At 42.2% G+C, this 22,821-nt stretch overlaps 1 protein-coding gene across 3 annotated transcripts in view; it reads right to left on the reverse strand.

Moving 5' to 3' along the window:
• CHRNB3 (cholinergic receptor nicotinic beta 3 subunit) overlaps nt 1–18,363 on the reverse strand; it is a 35,577-nt gene extending 17,214 nt beyond the window's left edge. The window contains exons 1-3 of one of the 3 annotated variants that reach the window (XM_058720508.1): nt 18,082–18,363; nt 8,956–9,107; nt 7,748–7,792 (exon numbers count right to left, since the gene is read on the reverse strand). In XM_058720508.1, the coding sequence (XP_058576491.1) occupies nt 7,748–7,792; nt 8,956–9,107; nt 18,082–18,136 (252 nt within the window). In that variant the 5' untranslated portion in view covers nt 18,137–18,363. Of the gene's footprint in view, nt 1–7,747; nt 7,793–8,955; nt 9,129–18,081 lie in introns of all 3 variants that reach the window. The other 2 variants (XM_058720507.1, XM_058720509.1) reach the window with 2 other exon arrangements.
• Nucleotides 18,364–22,821: the final 4,458 nt, after the last annotated feature.

Genomic DNA, 22,821 nt, shown 5'->3' on the forward strand with positions numbered 1-22,821 from the left:
GCTGGATATAGCAGAGAAGACCGCAACCGGGGAAACCGAGACTCCAGCCAGATCAATCACTAGAACCTTCTGTCTCTGTAGGCAGGGGTAATGTGATACCTGCCTTGCTAATTCCAAGTGGTTGAGAAATGTAAATGAGAGAAGAGAGATGACAACCTTTTGCAAATCAAATGCAATGAAAGTCCATTATTCTCTGGCTAAAATTAAATAGACAAGAAATAGCAAGTGCTGGCGAGGATGTGGAAAAAAGGGAACCCTCATGCACTGTTGGTAGAAATGTAAACTAGTGCAGTCACTGTGGAAAACAGTGTGGAGGTTCCTCAAAAAATTAAAAATAGAAGTATCAGATGATCAGGTATTTACCCAAAGAAAATGAAAACACTAATTTAAAAATATATATGCACCCCTATGTTTATTGCAACATTATTTACAATGGCCAAGATATGGAAACCCAAAGGTCAATCAATAAATGAATAGATAAAGAAGGTGTGGTATATATACACAATGGAATATTACTCAGCCATAAAAAAGAATGAGGTCTTGCTACATGGTGGACTTGAGAGTATAATGCTAAGTGAAATAAATCAGATGGAGAGAGACAAATACCATGTGATTTCACTTATATGTGGAATCTAAAAAACAAACAAACAAAAAAGCCGAAACAGATCCAGATACAGAGAACAAAGTGATGGTTGCCTGAGGGGAGGGGGGTGGGGGAGGGTTAGGCAAAAAGGGTGAAGCAGGGTAGGAGATACAGATTTCCAGTTATGGAATGAATAAGTCACAGGGATAAAAAGTACAGCATGGGGAATATGGTCAATGGTACTGTAATAGCTTTGCATGGTGACAGACGGTAGCTGCATTTGTGAACATAGCATAAGGTATAGGCTTGTCGGATTACGATGCTGTACACCTGAAACTAATGTGACACTGTGTGCCACTATACTTTAATGAGAAAAAGTCTAGTATTATTGTGACTTCTAAAAAATGGAACCTAAGTCAGCAGGCTGGCTTTTGCGAGTGTCAGCTTGCCCCACTCCTACAATTTCTCTTGCTCTGTTTTGGGTATTGGAGATTTTTAGGTTTTGACTGTGTTGACCTGGAGGCATTCACCAGGCCACGATGATGCTGGTGGCCTAACTTTGCTGGAAGTCATTTCCAAAGTCGTGGCTAAGGTCAGAGGAGCTGTGACTTCTTGTTGTCTCTCACTGAAATGAGCTCATGTTTTCAAAACCTCAAGAAAAGTGAAAAGTACCAATATTAAAGGCCAAGAGCCCCTGGACCACTGTTTTATGTGAAAGATTAATAAAAGTTTAATCTCAAGGAGCAGTTGGGGAAGGGCATGTGTGTGAAGCAGTGAGAAGTTTTTTTTGTTTTATTTCTGTTAACTTCTTAAACCTATTTGCACTTTAAAAGTTTTTATTCTCTCCCCTGCAAGCCTGAATACAACACTTCTTACTGATTTTTATTAATTCAAAATACCTGTGAATTCCACAGCCTGTAACTTGCAAATGTGGAATACATCGCTGAGGAAAGAGACAGGTACATAGAAAAAATATGCTTATTTAAATCGTATTTTTATAATGGAAGTCAAAAGAGAGCTGGAGTAGCCATACTTATTTCAAACTAGACTTTAAATTAAAGGCTGTAACAAGAGATAAAGAAGGGCATTATATAATAATTACAGGGTCTATCCATCAAGAAGAACTAACAATTATAAATGTCTATGCGCCAAATATGGGAGCCCCCAAATATATAAAACAATTACTCACAAACATAAGGAACCTTATTGACAAGAATGTGGTAATTGCAGGGGACTTTAATACCCCACTTACAACAATGGATAGATCATCTAGACACATGGTCAATAAAGAAACAAGGGCCCTGAATGATACATTGGATCAGATGGACTTGACAGATATATTTAGAACTCTGCATCCCAAAGCAACAGAATATACTTTCTTCTCGAGTGCACATGGAACATTCTCCAAGATAGATCACATACTGGGTCACAAAACAGCCCTTCATAAATATACAAGAATTGAGATCATACCATGCATACTTTCGGACCACAATGCGATGAAGCTTGAAATCAACCACAGGAAAAAGTCTGGAAAACCTCCAAAAGCATGGAGGTTAAAGAACACCCTACTAAAGAATGAATGGGTCAACCAGACAATTAGAGAAGAAATTTAAAAATATATGGAAACAAATGAAAATGAAAATACAACAATCCAAACGCTTTGGGATGCAGCGAAGGCAGTCCTGAGAGGAAAATACATTGCAATCCAGGCCTATCTCCAGAAACAAGAAAAATCCCAAATACAATATCTAACAGCACACCTAAAGGAAATAGAAGCAGAGCAGCAAAGACACCCTAAACCCAGCAGAAGAAGAGAAATAATAAAGATCAGAGCAGAAATAAACAATATAGAATCTAAAAAAACTGTAGAGCAGATCAATGAAACCAAGAGTTGTTTTTTTTTTAATTTTTTTTTTAACGTTTATTTATTCTTGAGACAGAGAGAGACAGAGCATGAATGGGGGAGTGGCAGAGAGAGAGGGAGACACAGAATCCGAAGCAGGCTCCAGGCTCTGAGCCATCAACCCAGAGCCTGACGCGGGGCTCTAACTCACAGACTGCAAGATCGTGACCTGAGTTGAAGTTGGACACTTAACCGACTGAGCCACCCAGGCGCCCCAAGAGTTGGTTTTTTGAAAAAAATAAACAAAATTGATAAACCTCTAGCCAGGCTTCTCAAAAAGAAAAGGGAGATGACCCAAATAGATAAAATCATGAATTAAAATGGAATTATTACAACCAATCCCTCAGAAATACAAGCAATTATCAGGGAATACTATGAAAAATTATATGCCAACAAACTGGACAACCTGGAAGAAATGGACAAATTCCTAAACACCCACACACTTCCAAACTCAAACAGGAGGAAATAGAAAGCTTGAACAGACCCATAACCAGCGAAGAAATTGAATCAGTTATCAAAAATCTCCCAACAAATAAGAGTCCAGGACCAGATGGCTTCCCAGGGGAATTCTACCAGACATTTAAAGCAGAGATAATACCTATCCTTCTCAAGCTATTCCAAAAAATAGAAAGGGAAGGAAAACTTCCAGACTCATTCTATGAAGCCAGTATTACTTTGATTCCTAAACCAGAGATCCAGTAAAAAAAGAGAACTACAGGCCAATATCCCTGATGAATATGGATACAAAAATTCTCAATAAGATACTAGCAAATCAAATTCAACAGCATAAGCTGTTATAATAATAACAATTATTAATTAATAATAATTAATAATTGATAATTAATAATTAATAATTAATAATAAGAATTATTCACCATGATCAAGTGGGATTCATTCCTGGGATGCAGAGGTGGTTCAACATTCGCAAATCAACCAACGCGATACATCACATTAATAAAAGAAAAGATAAGAACCATATGATCCTGTCAATCGATGCAGAAAAAGCATTTGACAAAATTCAGCATCCTTTCTTAATAAAAACCCTCGAGAAAGTCAGGATAGAAGGAACATACTTAAACATCATAAAAGCCATTTATGAAAAGCCCACAGCTAACATCATCCTCAATGGGGAAAAACTGAGAGCTTTCCCCCTGAGATCAGGAACATGACAGGGATGTCCACTCTCACCGCTGTTGTTTAACATAGTGTTGGGAGTTCTAGCATCAGCAATCAGACAACAAAAGGAAATCAAAGGCATCAAAATTGGCAAAGATGAAGTCAAGCTTTCACTTTTTGCAGATGACATGATAATATACATGGAGAACCCGATAAACGCCACCAAAAGTCTGCCAGAACTGATACATGAATTCAGCAAAGTCGCAGGATAGAAAATCAATGTACAGAAATTGGTTGCATTCTTATACACCAATAATGAAGCAACAGAAAGACAAATAAAGAAACTGATCCCATTCACAATTGCACCAAGAAGCATAAAATACCTAGGAATAAATCTAACCAAAGATGTACAAGATCTGTATGCTGAAAACTATAGAAAGCTTATGAAGGAAACTGAAGAAGATATAAAGAAATGGAAAAATATTCCATGCTCATGGATTGGAAGAATAAATATTGTTAAAATGTCAATACTACCCAAAGCTATCTACACATTCAATGCAGTCCCAATCAAAATTGCACCAGCATTCTTCTCGAAGCTAGAACAAGCCATCCTAAAATTCATATGGAACCACAAAAGGCCCCGAATAGCCAAAGTAATTTTGAAGAAGAAGACCAAAGCAAGAGGCATCACAATCCCAGACTTTAGCCTCTACTACAAAGTTGTAATCATCAAGACAGCATGGTATTGGCACAAAAACGGACACATAGACCAGTAGAGTAGAATAGAAACCCCAGAACTAGACCCACAAAAGTATAGCCAACTCATCTTTGACAAAGCAGGAAAGAATATCCAATGGAAAAAAGACAGTCTCTTTAACAAATGGTGCTGGGAGAACTGGACAGCAACATGCAGAAGAATGAAACTAGACCACTTTCTTACACCATTCATAAAAATAAACTCAAAATGCATAAAGGACCTGAATGTGAGACAGGAAACCATCAAAACACTAGAGGAGAAAGCAGGAAAAGACCTCTCTGACCTCAGCTGCAGCAATTTTTTACTTGACACATCCCCAAAGGCAAGGGAATTAAAAGCAAAAATGAACTATTGGGACCTCATCAAGATAAAAAGCTTCTGCACAGCAAAGGAAACAATCAACAAAGCTAAAAGGCAACCAATGGAATGGGAAAAGATATTTGCAAATGACATATCGGACAAAGGACTAGTATCCAAAATCTATAAAGAGCTCACCAAACTCCACACCTGAAAAACAAATAACCCAGTGAAGAAATGGGCAGAAAACATGAATAGACACTTCTCTAAAGAAGACATCCAGATGGCCAACAGGCACATGAAAAGATGCTCAACATCGCTCCTCATCAGGGAAGTACAAATCAAAACCACACTCAGATATCACCTCACGCCAGTCAGAGTGGCCAAAATGAACAAATCAGGAGACTATAGAGGATGGAGAGGATGTAGAGAAACGGGAACCCTCTTGCACTGTTGGTGGGAATGCAAATTGGTGCAGCCACTCTGGAAAACGGTGTGGAGGTTCCTCAAAAAATTAAAAATAGACCTACCCTATGACCCAGCAGTAGCACTGCTAGGAATTTACCCAGGGGATACAGGAGTACTGATGCATAGGGGCACTTGTACCCCAATGTTTATAGCAGCACTCTCAACAATAGCCAAATTGTGGAAAAAGCCTAAATGTCCATCAACTGATGAATGGATAAAGAAATTGTGGTTTATATACACAATGGAGTACTACGTGGCAATGAGAAAGAATGAAATATGGCCCTTTGTAGCAACGTGGATGGAACGGGAGAGTGTGATGCTAAGTGAAATAAGCCATACAGAGAAAGACAGATACCATATGTTTTCACTCTTATGTGGATCCTGAGAAACTTGACAGAAACCCATGGGGGAGGGGAAGGAAAAGAAAATGAGATTAGAGTGGGAGAGAGCCAAATCATAAGAGACTCTTAAAAACTGAGAACAAACTGAGGGGTGATGGGGGGGTGGGAGGGAGGGAAGGGTAGGTGATGGGCATTGAAGAGGGCATCTTTTGGGATGAGCACTGGGTGTTGTATGGAAACCAATTTGACAATAAATTTCATATATTAAAAAAACCAAATATTTATGATTTAGAAAGTTTTAAAAATAAATAAATAAGTAAGTAAGTAAGTAAATCATATTTTTATATCCACATTACTGGCTTATTATTTTCTCCTGGATTTAAAATTCTTGTTTCATGTTTATTTATTTATTTTGAGAGAGAAAGAGAGAAGCAGAGCACAAGCAGAGGAGGGGCAGAGAGAGAGAGGGAGAGAGAGAAAATCCCAAGCAGGCTCCGAGCTGCCAGCACACAGCCTGACTCAGGGTTCAAACTGATAAACCGTGAGATCATGACCTGAGCCGAAGTCAAGAGCCAGGTGCTTAACCAATTGAACCACCCAGGCGCCCCTCTTCTGGCCATTTTTTATTTGCATGTAAAATAATACGCAGATTCGTTTCATAACTTGCTAACATACCTACCAGTTTAAAAATCGGAAGACTAGAGACTAGTAAAAATGGTAATAATTCTGTAACTCTGACTAAAGTTTTTGTGTGGGAGATATATAATGGCACTAAATGAAGACAAGGGAATCTTCCTACAATCTCCACTCACTGTTCCTATAAACCATTAGCAGAACTGAACAATGTCTCCTGAATTTGAATAGGTAATTAACTTTAATATAAACAAACAAAAATATTATGTATGTATGTTAACATCAAGTGAGATATTAGGTCATCCTCACCAGGAAGATTTGAAGTCTGTGGGAGAATAAGCCATAGCTGGACATTCAGTGAAAAATGAGTAATTGCTAATAACAATAACAACAAAAAACAACCAATGAAACCAAACTTCTCACCTCCTTTCAGTATTTTGTCCTTTATGTCACATATGCAAAAGTAGGCTTTGAAGGGTAGTTATTCCCTGACAACTTTAGGTCAAGCCCCTCTGAACAGATGCTTAGGAAACAGGCTGTAATCAAGCTAAAAGCAATCATCTAAGCAGAGAGCTAAAAATAATTCAAAATGCCTTTTTTAGGGGTGCCTGGGGGGCTCAGTCGGTTAGGACTCTGACTGTTGATCTCAGCTCAGGTCTTAATCTCATGGTTGTGAGTTCAAGCAGGGGTGAGGGAGTGCCTTGGTGGCTAAGTCTTAAGTGTCTGACTATTTCTGCTTGGGTCATGATCTCAGAGTTGTGAGATTGAGCCTTGCGTCTCCATGCTGGGTGTGGAACCTGCTTTCTCTCTCTCTCTCTCTCTCTCCCCTCCTTGTGTTCCCTCTTTTAAAAACAAATGCCTTTTGGGGCACGTGGGTGGCTCAGTCAGTTAAGCGTCCGACTTCAGCTCAGGTCATGATCTTGTGGTTCATGAGTTCGAGCCCCATGTCAGGCTCTGTGCTGACAGCTCAGAGCCTGAAGCCTGCTTGGGATTCTGTGTCTCCCTCTCTCTCTGCCCTTGCCCCACTCATGCTCTGTCTCTCTCACTCTCAAAAACAAACATTAAAAAATTAAAAACAAACAAACAAATGCCTTTTTAGTTATACCGGGAAAATATGTATTCATTATTTTGTTTCAGGCTTTACTTTGTTCTGAAATTCACTTTGTTCTGTCCTACCTGTTTTCTCTTTCTAGAAAGGGAGCAAGAGGAAACATTAGGGGAAGAGTCATCCTGTGGAGGACCAGTGGGGATGAAAGACAGTTTAAGATCCCTGGTTGCCTGCTCCAGTTGCAGTGCCCTAAACGGAGGGGGGAGGGGTGCAGGAAACAGGGGGGGTGGGGGTGGGGGGGGTGGGAGAACTGCGTTCTGCAATCTTTCCCCACTTACTCCAAGTAGCCAGGGAGCGGGCCCAGGCCTCCGTGTCAGAGTCTGCTTGGGGTATGCCTTTGAGCCTCCAGGACCAGCTCTCCCACTCTTGCAAAAGGAAATGAAAAGTAATAGACCCTTCCTAACCATTCCCAGATATCTTACTGAGGAACCCAATATGCTGTGTAATATAATTATTTTTCAAATATTATTTAGAGTCTTTCTAAATAGAAAAGAATGGAAATAATTAGGTTAGCAGATATCATGCTTGGATTGACAGTTACCTGTTTGAGCCACACATTTGTTGTCATCAGTTGATTCTTTTCATCCTAAGAAAATGGCAATTAGAAAAATGTAAATTCAAATTAAGTGAAGTCTTTGAGATTTATTTTGTCAGAAAGACCTCCCTTTGCTTAAAATAAAAAATAATAATTAAAGCAAATAGCAGCTCATTATGGTGATATTTATCCAAAATCGCATAACCCAGGGGTGCCTATGTGTCTTAGTTGGTTGAGTGTCTGACTCTTGATTTCAGCTCAGGTCATGATCCCAGGGTCGTGGGACCAAGTCCTGCATCAGGCTCTGTGCTGTGTGTGGAGTCTGCTTGGGATTCTCTCTTTTTCTCCCTCTGCCCCTCTCCCTGACTTGCTCTCTCTCTCTCAAATAAAAAAAATTTTTTTAATTGCATAACCCAGAAAGTATGGTAAGGCCGCAAAGTAAAAATGAATATTAGTTATATCAGAGATCGGTTTTGCATGATTTTCTAGAAGGAATCCTTGGGCATTGAGTCAGCTGAGGTAGGTGAGTGTGCAACTGGTAGGGCAGGAGATTTAGGAAACAGGAGACGATTATTCTGGGACTTTGGGGACCGCACCAGAATGACTTTGCAGAACTGGCTTAACGTTCACTGGTTTCCCAGGAACGCAATCACGTCAGAAGTGGGAGCCCAACAGGAAAATGAGCAGAGAATGTTAAGGTCTAGGTGGTGTCAGGGGAACAGGTGGAGTCCTGAGGGGATTCAGGAGGGTGATGGGCCACCAAGCGCTCACGGGGGTGCTGGCAGCATCTGCCCTCTCTCCCTGTAGACACCCCTGCCAGCCCTCACGCAGTTCGGGTGACGCCGAATCAGCCCAGGGGACACTAATGAGCCCTCGGCTCAGTTCTCTCTTCTCTCCATCTCCTCTGTTCTCCCTGGGTGCTCATCCTGGTTCTCAGCAAACCCGCCAGGGACAATGCCTGTCTTAACAACCATATCCATCCCCCAGCAAAGAGGTGCACACTCATAGTGCCGCAATGAAAATTTACTCTCTAGCACTTCTCATTCCTTCCTCGGGTCATTTCACTGGCCTCTTGGGGCAGATTTTCTCTCACAGTAAGTTATTTTTAAAATTGAAATGGTAGACATGGGGAAAGAAAACAAAATAAAGTCTTAGATTCGCAAACAGGTTAAGGAATGCATGTTCTTTTTAGCTTAGTGCCAAGGATTACTCACCACATCCACGAGCTGAGATATTTTCAATCCAAAATATACTTTTATGGTGTCATTAGAATTTAATACAGGACGAACCCATTTCTGATAACCTTGGAATAAGCGTCTGAGGAGGGCGTCTTCATTTTCAGCAATTGAACTGAATCCTGCAGCAGCTGTAAGATCACGAGTGAAACCTGAATTAATGGGAAAAGTATAATGGCTGGTTTAGCATCCTGTGGCCTGAACCTTCAGGTGTTCAGCAAAGGTAGCTTTGCATATACAGGGGTTCCCTAACCATTCCCCATGCCCACAACACATAGCTGAAAGTAGATTCTATGCTTTACCCAGAGCTTTGCTCTCTCATGGGATTTTCCCACCATGAGGTCAGCACCTTGATCCCCAAACAATCACCCACAGCCACCCCCTTACCCTCAACCTCACATCTCACCTGAGATGCCACCTCCTTACAGACATGGTCTCTGCCCCTGTGCTATCGTCCACTACTGCACCCTATCTGGCTCCATCATGTCCTTACCACAATGTGTTGAATACCTGTCATCATCTGTCCTTCCCTTGAGCTCCATGATGGCAGACATGGTATCCATTTTATTTGATGATGTTTATCCAGCACCTAGACTAGTGCCAGCCCACAGCACATGCTTATTTTATATCTATTTAATGAATAATCCAATGACAGGAATATGTCAGGGCCATTTTTCATGCATTTGGCACGTATCCATTGAGCACACGTATCCACTGAGCACCTACCACATCCCCTGTGCTGTTCTTTTTCCTTCCTCCTGAGGAAGTCTTCCCTTACAAAGACCTTCCCTGGTCAAGAACCAGGTTCTAACACTCCTCTCCGCCCCTACATGTCCAAGAGCCCAAGAAACACCCCAACTTCAAGCTTTGACCCTCAGGCTGAAGAAATGGTCTAGGAAGGCAGTCTAGAGATACGTTTTGTTTCTTTTCAGTGTTATGCTATCAAACATAAAACATGGCAGCTTTATTGTTGCTGGTTTTTTTTTTTAAGTTTACTTATTTACTTTGAGAGAGAGAGAATGAGCATGGGAGAAGCAGAGAGCGAGGGAGAGAGAGAATCCCAAGCAGGCGCCATGCTCAGTGCAGAGCCCCACAGGGGGCTCAAACTCATGAACCATGAGATCAAAAGTTGGATGCTTAATGGACTGTGCCACCCAGGTGCTGTTATTATTGCTGTTTTAGATATAGCCCCTTTCTTCATATATCCAGTGCCCTATTAATCTCCTACAACAACTCATTCTGCACTGTATGGCTTACCGTAGGAAACCTTTTCTTCTGCTGAGTGACACATGATGAGCAATGATCATGTACCAGACACCCCAAAGTTTACCCAGTAAAACCCAAAGATTCTTAGCAGGAAGAAGAGCAAACATTCCTAGTATGTACACGAGAACTTCACTTTACTAAGGGAGTAGCAATTCAAAATGCACCCTTTTTTAAAAAAATTGAACCATAAATAGCCTACAGTAGTATATTAATTTCAGGTATACAACATAATGATTCAACAATTATGTACAATACTCGGTGCTCATCATAGTAAGTGCAATTACGATTTGTCACCAAACAATGTTATTACTGTCTTATTGACTGTATTCCCTATGCTGTACTTTTCATCTCTGTGACTTATTTATTTTGTAACTGGAAGTTTGAAACCCACTCATAATGCTCCTAGGGGTAAACAGAGGTGTCAGTAAGATGGGTTACATACTCGGGCTGCTCCCACCCCTTTCTCTTATGTTCCAAAAAGTATATGAAGATGCAAATGAATGATGGAGAGAGCTTATGTTTGTGCTTAGTTATCTGAAAAGCTAACTGTTCTCAGGGAGCCTGGGCGGCTCAGTCGGTTAAGCATTGGACTCTTGATTTCGGCTCAGGTCGTGATCTCATGTGATCTTTGTGCACAGCACAAAGCCTCTTTGGGATTCTCTCTCTCCCTCTCTCTCTGCCTCTTCCCCCCTTCCCTCCCCCTCACTCTCTCAAAATAAATACATAAACTGGAAAAAAAAAGCTAACTGTTCTCAAACTTTGATACTTCAGTTCTTAACAAGCAGAGCAGCACGAAGGAGCAGGTCAGCTGGGTGGCTGCCAGGACAGCACTCTGCAAAACCTTACTGGAAGTGGAGGGAAGGTAGGAGTTGAAATTCCCTAAAGCCTCCTGAGGGATGGAGTGTTCACCTGCTCAGGCTAAACTTCACAAATTCCCTACCCCACATCTGGTCTTAACTTCCTTCAAAATACATCATAACTCTTATTCTTTCCCACCATCTCCACTGGTACCACCTGAGTCACAAGTTCCATCATCTCTCTTGGATTCTTGTGCTCCTTCTTCCTGCCTTCCACTCTTGCCCCCTTTACAGTTCATTTCCTGCTCAGCAGATGGAACCAGCTCTTAAAGGCAGAAGAGGTTTATGTAAGTTCCTGCCCAAATCCTACAAATGGTTTCCCATCAAACGCAGACAGACATCTCACATCGTTGCCATGGTTTCCCAGGCTCTTGTATGGCCCCTATCCTCTCCCACTCTGCCCTCACCCCTCCCCCCCAGAGCTTCAGGTACATCTGCTCTTTCTAGAACATGCCTGTAGGCTTCTGTTTGGGGAAGACTCTTGCCCTGAAGAGGAATCCATGCTCATTCCTTCATTTTGTCCCATCTTTGCTCAAATGTCATCTCCTTGAAAGGTCCTTCTGGGTTACACAATCTAAAATCCCTCCTCACACTTTATCCCCTCAATGATGCTTTATCTTGCATGGGAGCACTGGAACATATTATATGTTTCTTTGTCTATTGTCTGTCTGCCCCATTGGAAAATGCCAGCTTCATGAAACCTTTCTTACTTCTGTGTCCCAGTTCCATGGGGCCTGGCACATCATGACTGCTGAGCACACCCTTGTGCAGCAACATAGTGAGCTACTTTGCTAAGTGGTGTTTGGAGAATTTGGGCCAGAGCTGAATTAATCTGGAGGGGAGAGAAGCAGGGAGGTCACAGCTGTCCTCCCTCGGCCTCCCCTGGCAGGAGAATATTGTTGGGTGGGCACCATGACAGTGACTGCTGGTTACCTGCTCAACAGCCACTTACCCTTTCTTTTTCAGTAACAGATGCTATGTTTATTCAGAATTGAATGGTGCCAGCTTAAAATGTTCCCTTCTCAGGCCCCTTACAGCTAGGGATGGCCATACGACATATACATGCCACTTAAATCCAAACAGAAGCCACAGGGTGAGGTTTGTAGGAAATACTGTTGAAGAGGATGGACTTGGTCCAATATGCACATTTCACCTTTCATCTTTCACCCTTTGCTCCCTTTTCTTCCTGCCTAGAGCTAGAACATGGCATCTAGGGATCTGGCCACCCAGGTATCTCACAAGCCTGATGAAAGCTACACACATATGATGGCAGAATAGAAGGGCAGACAGAGCGCGGGACCCTGATAGCACTATAGGACCATCAACCAGCCCAGGACCGCTCGCCTCCAAATTTCTTGGTGTGTGAGAAAAACAATCTTCCTTTTTGGATAGGCTCTTATGGCCATTGTTACACGAATCTGAGTGTAGTCCTAGTGGCCAAGAACCCAACGGTACTGCCCTTCCCCAAAAGCCCTTGTGTCCCAGTTCAGCCCAGTGAGAACAATTTACTTAAGACACCACCTCACAATGGATGGAGACACTCCAGGAAGGGTGAGAACAACTGAATAACGTCTGAACCAACACACACACACACACACACACACACACACACACGGACTTCTTAGCTTGGACAACTCTAAGCCATTATAATTCTGGACATATGAGAGGGAACCTGAGAACAGAAATTGTACTTTTGAACTCGCTTTCCTGGAAGGAAAATCTTACTGTCAGTTTGCAAGGAGGTAGACTTACACATTATGACCTTGACAATCCCTAGCTCTTGCCACCCTCAAAGCTGTATCCTCTGTGAGAATGATTAGATCCTGCTCTTTGTCGGGATCCAAAGGGAAACAAGCAGATTTGCTCTTTCAGGGACCTTCGTATGTTTTGACCCATGTTGCCAATGTCAGAGGGTGAGCTGTTGTCTGAATCAAGGCACAAAAAGCATAAATCTGTACTGGCCGTTATGGACTAAATACTTGTGTGCCTTCAAATTCCTGTGTTGAAGTCCTAACCCCCAATGTGACTATATTTGGAGATAGAGCCTATAAGGAGGTATCTAAGGCTAAATGAAGTCATCAGTGTGGGGCCCTAAATCAATAGGACTGGTGTCCTTATAAGAAGCGGAAGAGACATGAGAGCGCTCTCTCTCCCCATGCAAGCACGAGGAAAAGCCAGGTAAGGACACTGCCAGAAGACAGCTATTTACAAGCCAGGAAGAGAATTCTCACAGAGACCATTTTTGCTGACACCTTGATCATGGACTTCTAGGCTCCAGAACCGTGAGAAAATAAATTGCTGTTCAGCCACACAGTCTGTGGTATTTTGTTATGGCAGACTGAGCTGACTAGACCCAAACAGACCTTACCAAAAAAAAAAAAAAAAAAAAAAAAAAGCCAAAGTTTTAATGCTTTCTGCCTAAATCTTCAACCTTCCTGAACTTCCCCAAATAAAAGTTGAGGTCATTGATGTTACTGAAGCAGATGTAGACGATAGCTCTGGAAATTTTCTAGTCTTTCCTTGCAAAATAGAACATTATAACGAAAGGAAATTGTTTCCACTGTTGACTCTTTGAGACTAGCGACTCAAGAAATACTTTGTGATATTTGGGGAAAGAACAAATGAAGGAGTTAACGCACAAAAGCTCCAATGGCACTTTCTGTGCACAGAGGGAGGAGGAGGCAGAGTGGCCCCAGCTCACTGATCTAGAAGATGTAGAATCGCAGATGTTCTCAGGATTTCTAGGACAAGTGGCATCTGTTTTAAGGAATATCTGGATCCCTGAAAATCTGTGTGTAAACCAGTTTTGCAAATGGACTTGTATTTTAAATAAATTAGACAAGATCAATATTCTAAGATACATCTCAGCAATGCACTGACAAGTCAACAAACTGCTCTTGGAAGCTGAGTGACTCCCTGAGTGGGTGCTTGCATTTCCCGAAGCCCGCTTTATGAAGGAGGGATGGGAGAACATTTGTATTCATAAATAATACCAGCACTAAATAAGGACAAGTGAAATGATGACGAAGTGAAGACAATGGAGCTAGAAAGGACTTTGAAGATGTTCTAAGTCCCTCTTTTTACAGATGAAGATCCTGGGGTGCCAAGAGGGGCAGTGACTTACTCAGGGTCAACCTAGTTAATGAGTGGCAGATGTGTTCATGTCTTTGAACATAAATTTGTTGTTATTGCTTTTTTTTGTTACTGTGTTGTTGTTAGTATTGTATTTACCAAAATACTTTACTTTAAAGCGATCTATTGCCAGGAAGAATGATATTCTAAAACCAGGTCGCAGATAATATTTGTTTGATGGTAGACAGACACTCAATGTTGGTGATGGTATTCCATAATCCAACTCAATCTCCCTCTACTGCAGTTGGGACCTGGCAGCTGGCTTGGCCCTGGTGTCCCTTGAATGGGCACTGAGGTCACTCTCCTTAGAGATGGACACCCAATGCTTTATAGTGGGAGCAATCCTGCTTCAGACTTGACCATGGTCCCCTCCCTTTCCTTGCATTAAGTCTTGCTTTGCACCCCTTACACACACACACACACACACACACACACACAGACTCATACTCACACACGCACACTTAGTCTAATGCACATCTTCAGAGGATGTGTGCTGCCTGTTACAGCTTGTCACCATTTCTTTTGGTAAAAAGGAATTTCATTGCTCCCTTAAATCCTGATTCGCCCCCTTTATTCTTCTCCTCTCCCTATTTAATCTTTGTCTCATTTTCTTTGTCAAAATATTTCTCTTGGGACGATGTAAGCAACTCTGCAGGTGGAAGGCAAGAAGAGGGAGAGCACATGCAAGTGATCAGACAGGTGGGGAACTCTCTGCCTGATTCCAGTAATTTCCTCCATGTGGAACTCAGGCTGGGAAAGTGCTCTAGGAGGGCACTCTGCTCTTGGCTCTGGACATGGAGTCTCTTGCCAAACTCGTCACTCGTTAGAACAAGAATCCAACAAATATTTACTTAACATTGAGAGCCACTGGACTCAGATTTAGATATATGAGTTTTGGTCTTGTTTCCAAACCAGGCAATCTTCATTAAGCAAGGCATTTAACTTCTCCCAATAACAATAAAATGGTGGATGATTGGTAAGCCCCTACCAACTCACACATGCTTTATGTCCATGAAACACCCATAAAATATGACCTATTAATGCCCAATATTTACTATTCTGAAGACACAAAAAAGAGCCAATGTTTAAGATGTGCCATTGATTGGAGGACATCGCTCCTGGCTGCCATTTACTGCAACAGAAGAGGCATCTGGGTAAAGATAACTGAAGCTATGAAGGGATTAGACAGGACTCACTACCCATGAGGAGGTTAGGGCTCTTTCAACCCCTATAAGTGGAATCATGAGAGATTTGGATGAGGTACCCAATTCCAACTTGAGGCAAAGAAATTTTCTTTGAAACTTATAACTTGACCTTCTGGCCTCTTTATTCTTCTTGACCACGTTTCTTTTCCTTTCTTCAGGCTCTCAGACTTTCTGGTCTCTCCTCACCCAGTTATCAAAACCCACATTCTGGGGCATCTGGGTGGCTCAGTCAGTTGAGCGTCCAACTCTTGATTTCAGCTCAGGTCTTGATCTCATGGTTCATGAGATCAAGCCCTGCATCGGGCTCTCTGCTGTCAGTGCTGAGCCCACTTTGGATCCTGTTTCCTTCGCTCTCTGCCCCTGCCTCACTCATGCTTTCTCTCTCTCTCTCTCTCTCAAAAATCAACATTAAAAAAAAAAACACTTTCTGTAAAGTTTTGACAAGTTCATGCACGCTGAGGTATAAATAACTGATAAGACTTAATCAGTGAAAATTCACATGCTTATTTATGGTTTTATTGAAGACAACATCATTGTTTATCCTTAGATAAGAGAGTAAAAAAGTTATTAAGACTTTTAAACCTTAGCAAATATGGTTGGGAGAGACACATTTTTTTTGTTTTGACACTTTTTGGTATATTTTGGTTTTGTCCTTCTATTGTCACCAGCCTGTCCAAAAAAATCATACCACAAATAGGCTGGCTTCTGCTGTCAACACATAGAGCTCACCCTCAGGGTGAAATCAAATAATAAATATTGAATGGATTCTTGCTAGCGTGAGAGTTTATTAGAATGATTTTGTTTTTCCCCCTTTCTCATATCCCATGCTGGAATCATTCCTAGGATACAGAACACCCTCAGTAAATATTTATTGAATGAATAAACACATGTCACCATATGGTAAGAATGATGGGAAGATGAGTAAGAGACAGTCCCCTGTTTCTGGGAGCAGACACAAACCCACAAAGCATGAATTCGCAACAGAAGAGATGTCACATGGCCATACACAATTATTCTTTCCACCAAAGCCAGAAATATAAAAATGAGGGGTTGCCCCTTGTGATTTGGAAAAGGTAGTTTTGTGTAACAAAAAGAAACCTTTTCCTTTGCAATGAATAGTAAAGTTACAAAACTTAAGGAAAGGTGGTACTGATCTGAAAATAGAAATAGATGCCAATGGATCTCGAAATATCCACAAATGTGAGAGTTACTACAGGTTATTACATAGATTGATTATAGATCTGTGACAGACATCCACAGCACAGTATAAATTCCCAAACTCTTGCAGCCTACGCAATGGAGAATGAGTACCAGTCTCCCCTCTAATTCCAATTTTCTTACGTAACCATCATTGTGTGAGGAAGAGGATCATAGATGAACTAAGAGGGTTTATGCCAACTCCCCCCACTTACTAGTGAGTGACTTCCCTAGGGAAAGAATGGTAAGAACCCATTCTTTCACAGTAAATACGATAGCGCATTAAAGCAGAAAAACATCAGACACATGTGTATTAATTGTATGCTAAAACACACAGAAGTTGATGATTATTTTTACGACTGACCAACTGCATTTCAGACTTTGCAGGAACCAAATTTAGTGATATTTGAAAGTGGGTGTGATGCCCTCTGCACTTAAAAACTACTGGTTTTGAGTCCCCAGTATGAGGAAAGGCTACATTTTTAAAGATATGATAATGTTCAGGTATGTTCGTGCCTAGATTTGCAATCTAGGATTTATTCAATCTAGGATTTATTTCAGGACTTGGGCAGATCTCAGTGCCTCTGGCTCTCCATCTGAAAATAGCAGTAGTCAAGCATGGCAAAAATACTAGCGAGAAATGAATACAAATTGCTAATGGGGCAACAGTGTGTTCTTGCCATCTGGCTCCTGGCTCTAAATGGTTTCCGCTGCAATGGGAAAAGATTTGTGTTCTGAAGTTACATAAAAAGGGAACTGATTCCCAAACCCAGATAACTGGCAGGTGCAAATGACCATCTCCCCTAAACTTTTCAGTTATTTTCTTCCTCTTTCCATTTCTCTTCTGTCTGTCTCTCCCTCTCTCCTTTTACATGCTCTCTTCCTTTATTAAGAATTCCCCTACTTTCAGGTAGATAGTAGTCACAGAAAACTCACACATGTTCATAGACATTTGATGCATACTTTTGCTTCATTGTGATATACAAACATACTAAATATATCTACACACAAATTAAACTTTGTAGATAGGTCTACAGGATAGATGGGATAAAATATACACACAGATATAGTGATTATTAGTAGATATGATATAAAAATGTTGATGTAGTAAATTGCTGTGCCAAATATTTTAACAATTCTGAGTAGCATTCAGGGCATTGGGTAATATTTTTCCTGCTTTTATAGCTTCCAACCAAGTTCATGATTCAAAAGCAAAAGCACAGTAAATGACAACAGCATAAACATTATGGAATTCATAGGTGTGATGATTTCTTTAGCAATAAAAGATTTCCTAGAATTACTCATTGGAGCCACATTTTAAAAGTTATCCTAAAGATGCCTATACATTACATTTTATCATCCTAACATTATGAATACCGTATTTCCACCTCCCTGGCTTAAATAGTTTTGCGGTGATGAAGTTTTAATTTACTCTAACTTGAGCTTACCTGAGGGAATGACACCAAGGACAATGAGCAGCAGGATGAAGGCTGGCAGCATCATGATGTCAGGCTAGGAAAGATAATTTCTTCCTTTATAACAATATAGCATTTCCATCAGAAAGGGAGGTTTTGAAAAGAAAATGCAGTAGTTCAAAATCCGAAGTGGAACCCGAGGGGGAGACACCTGAAGTGGGAATAAGACCGTCTCACACCATCTCACGTCAGTGCGATGGTTCTTAAACTACACTTCATTGATTTCCAGTGAGCTGTCAGAGCATGTAAGTCTAAAACGTATCTCTGGGTCCTAACTCCTGACTTATTAATCTGCTCTCTCACAAGGAGATGCAGGGCAAAAGGGAAAGGATGAGGCTGGACCGCTTCTGAAGGTTCTGTGGTATTTTGCTCACGGTTGGAGATCTGAGCAAAGGAGAAAAACTACGTTTTATCACATGAGTCACAGAAGTTAGTGAGAAGTTTCTCATACATATTATTCCTCTATTGTCTCTTTATTTTGGACTTGGAGCTTAGGAATAATGACTATGAGGGGGTTAAGAGGTATAAAATTCCAGGTATAAGTCACGGGGAGGTAATGTACAGCATGGTGACTATAGTTTGTAATACTTTGCATATTTGAGAGTTGCTAGAAGAGTAGATCTTAGAAGTTCTCATCACAAGAAAAAAGATTCGTAACTATGTGTGCTGATGGATGGCAACTAGCCTTATTGTGACCATTTGCAATATGTCCAAATATCGACACCTGAAACTGATATAATGTTGGATGTCTATTATACCTCAATTGACAAAAAAGAATAATGAATATATCCTGTGCCTCTCATGACTAATGTGTTCTAACGTCAGAGCATCCTCTGACGTTCCCTTGGGCCCACCAGATCCACCTTATCTTCTACAGGAGAGAGTGTGGTCGGAGCTTGGTCTGGTTGTTTCCCTAATGGGACTTGGAGGCTGATAATGCCACTCTTTCTTTGATTCACCTTCTTCACAGTAGATCAGATTTTCATCTAGTTCAGTGGTGTCCACACCCAGAGGACCCCTCATAAATTCAAATCTAATGAATGGACAACTGTAAGTTAGGGCTGGATACAGGAGATGGCCAGGTGGGAGCAGGTACCGATGGGGACCAGGTGATGGAGTCCCAGGCTCCAGGGCACTGAGGAACTCCACTTGGGCAATACTGAGTCCATCTTTGGCCCTCCATCTTGTTTTTGCCTCTGGGAACAGGTGGCAACATGTTAGATAACTAGTAAACAGCCCTTCTGGGCACAGCTGACACCATCTTAGGTAACTAGTAGAGCGTCCCTCTGGGGCACAGCTGGAGTTATATTAGATAACTATTAGACAGCCTCTGTGGCGGGCTGGTGTGCCACCTTAGATAACTACCCTGTGGCCACACCACCATGCCCCTCACTCCATAAAATCTGGGGATTAAGGTCTGGATGGCTGCACAGAATAGGAGTGGAGATAGCTTCGTAGTGCCCTGGATGGTTGGTCCGTTCGCTCTCCTGATTGCCCTTGCCAGTAAGCTACACTGAAGAAAAAACTGTGCAAACGGTATGGCGTGGCTTGCTTCAGTTTTCAGTACGAAAGTGCCTCTCAGTCTGTAGGATACATTACTGACCGTCCTCCACTTTCTAACACTGATTTCATCCAATTAAAAATTTTCTTGATGTTCTCTTATTAAGCCCACACTATGTGCCATTAGCAATTATCAAACCCCAGGCCCTGCTCAGTAATATGTAATCAAAACAGCCCTGGCTGAGGAGGTAGGACTCTGCTCCTCTCTGAGAACCCCTGAGGACGAGGCTCTGTTCTTTTGTTCCTGTATCTCCACTTTCTCTCCAGTGCCTATCACGGGAAATGCTTGAGAGTGTTGCTTGGAAGAAAGGAGGAAGAAGGAAGCAATCAGACATTGATTTCCTTTGCATCTGATTTCCTATGCATTGTGTTCCAGGTCTGCTGTGAATTTACAACTGTCTCGGGTGTAAATTAGCCACTAACCCAGAGGTGCAGGAAGTGTCACCTTTCTTTATTTCAATGAATCAAATGAAATGAAGCTTGCCCTTCCACTGAGCAGGTAGAAGAAATCAGTCTCAGTCATTACAGGAGCTCCCTCCTCTCATCTAGGGTAGCGAAAGAAACGGGAAGGCTTATGTGGTCCCCAAAATACAGGGCGGGCTCTGCAGACTCTAGTCCATCTGGACCACAGCAGGTGGGTCGGTGGCCGCCCACATGGTCCTCTGGAAGTGGCAGTTGTGTCCCCCTCAGCTCGGTTCTGCCAGAACCGGAAGTCTGGGTGATAGAACGCCCCCTTTCTGAGCCTCCACACAGCCACTGCCACCTGAGGACGGCCGCCTCCACCGGTGCCACCATGGCAGCGTGGTCCTGGCTGCTGCAGGGATAGCCAGCCTCTGGCCCCTTCTGCAGTTTTTTGCAAAGTTCTCACCCTTCTCCCCTACAGCTTCCCCTGTACTCATCTTGTCTCCCTCCCACTCTAGAAACCTCAAATAATCTTTTCAGTGAGTTTAGACTTTTAGTGAAAGCAGACATCAAATAAACAGGAAGAGAAGTTGTCTTTATGCAGCTTCTGCTGTGAGTCCATGGAAACATAAGGAGCCCTGGAAAATATAGGAAAGAAACACACAAGGAACAAAACACAAATCCTTATCTCAAAAAATCATCCTGTTTTGAACATGTGTGCATGTTCCCTCACCTGTCCAGTGATAAACCTGTCCAGCAATAAACATGAGCTGACAGCTGCCTGGGCTTTGGTGTTGGGTCTATCAAATCAGAAATAATCAGAGGTCTGGGATGCCTGGGTGGCTCAGTCAGGTAAGCATCTGACTCTAGGTTTCAGCTTAGGTCATGAGTTCACGATTCGTGAGTTCAAGCCCCACATTAGACTCTGCACTGACGGTGTGGAGCCTGCTTGGGATTCTCTCTCTCCCTCTCTCTCTACTCTTCCCCTGCTTGTGCTCTCTCACTCTAAATAAATAACTTCAAAAAAATTACTTAAAAAAAATAATAATCAGAGGTCTCCATTATCAACAGAGGACAAGTTTACATTCTAGGACCCCAAGCAAAACCTCTGCTCCTCCATCACTGACCCAATGTGCAACCTGTGAAGAGTAAGCTGGCTCGTTGTGAGGCTCTGGAATGCTCTCCAGACCACTTCCATAGGACATGTACACACGGCAGTCACAAAAACAAAACTAAAGGTGAGAGAAAGCAGATTGCTTTCAACTGAAGATTTGAAAAGTTACAATCAGTATTTATTTATTTATTTATTTAGATTTTTTTTTTTTTTAAGATTTTATTTCTTTAGAGGTATCTGGGTGGCTCAGATGGTTAAGTATCAGACTTCGGCTCAGGTCATGATCTCACAGTTCGTGAGTTTGAGCCCCGTGTCCGGCTCTGTGCTGACAGCTCAGAGTCTGAAGCCTGCTTCAGATTCTGTGTCTCCCTCTCTTTCTGTTCCTTCCCTGCTCACGCTCTCTCTCTCTCTCTCTCTCAATAATAAGTAAACATTTTTTAAAAATTTAAAAATAAAATATATTTTAAAAAATTTTATTTCTTTAAGTAATCTCTACAACTTGCAACCTTGAGATCAAGCGTTGCATCATGCTTTACCAACTGAGCCAGCCAAGCACCACTGGTCAGCATTTTTAAAAGCTTATTTATTTATTATTTATTTATTGAGAGAGAGAGAGAGAGAGAGAGAATTCTTTGGGTTTGAAACGTATTAACTCAAAAGGCCTGGAGAGAGAGCACTTTAATACAAAAGGGTTGACCGCTTTCCTTCCACTGCTCTCTTGTGTGTGACGTCCTCCCAATAGGCATCGCTCTCAGAGATTTGAAGTTCATGGCTTTTAAATACATGTTAAATTATTTCCTGAGATCCAGCCTTGAGCCAAGGGGCTCCTGGAAAGGCTTTGCATTTCTCCAGCATTGGTGTTAACAGCGAATAGGACCCAGAGAAAGGACTTGCGACGATGGACATGCGGTACAGGACTTGGGGGCCCCCTGGTGGACTGTAGATCATACTGCAGTCTTAGGTCAACAGTCTCCGTTTTTAAAGGTTGTATGCTTTAGAGACTATTCGTTCCTTAAATTTTAAATTAAAAAAATAAACTAAAATAAACACAGGCTGCCCAAATCCAAAACTACGCATCAGAAGGCAATGGGTGTTGGTCTAACAGCTCCACGCATCCTCAGCTCCCAGCAAGTTTGGGCAAGCCCCCTGCAGTAGCCGCAGACTCCAGGCCTGGAAGGAGTTGATGCCCGCCACTGCGCGGGAACCAGGCTTGGGAAAGCTGGGAGCGCCCACCGCCGGGAACGTTGGCGGTCACTGTGGGAAGGACGGCTTGCATGGAGAAACCACCGCTACGCTACCACCGCTACGCTTACCACACACGGCAGGGGTTCCCAAATCTGTCTGTGCTTTCCCAATCATTTGGGGGAACTTCTGAGAAACACACATTCCTGGATGCTTTCCCCAGGAATTCTGGATCCGTGGGTCTAGAATGCGGCCCACATGGTTTTGAAGAGAAGCCAGGTTTACTGCCACAGACCACGGACTGGCATTGTCCTCCAAGTTAAGCCGCCACAAGGACCAGGAGGAAACACTTGATGACAGTGGGACAAACCACAAGAAACCATCAGGCAAGGAGGAGGGCTGAGGCGGGGTGCCCAGCTCCAGGAGACCCCAGGGTCCCGTATCCCCGGGAGGAC

The sequence above is a fragment of the Neofelis nebulosa genome, chromosome 3 (assembly GCF_028018385.1).
Source record: "Neofelis nebulosa isolate mNeoNeb1 chromosome 3, mNeoNeb1.pri, whole genome shotgun sequence".
In the NCBI taxonomy this organism is placed as follows: domain Eukaryota; kingdom Metazoa; phylum Chordata; class Mammalia; order Carnivora; family Felidae; genus Neofelis; species Neofelis nebulosa.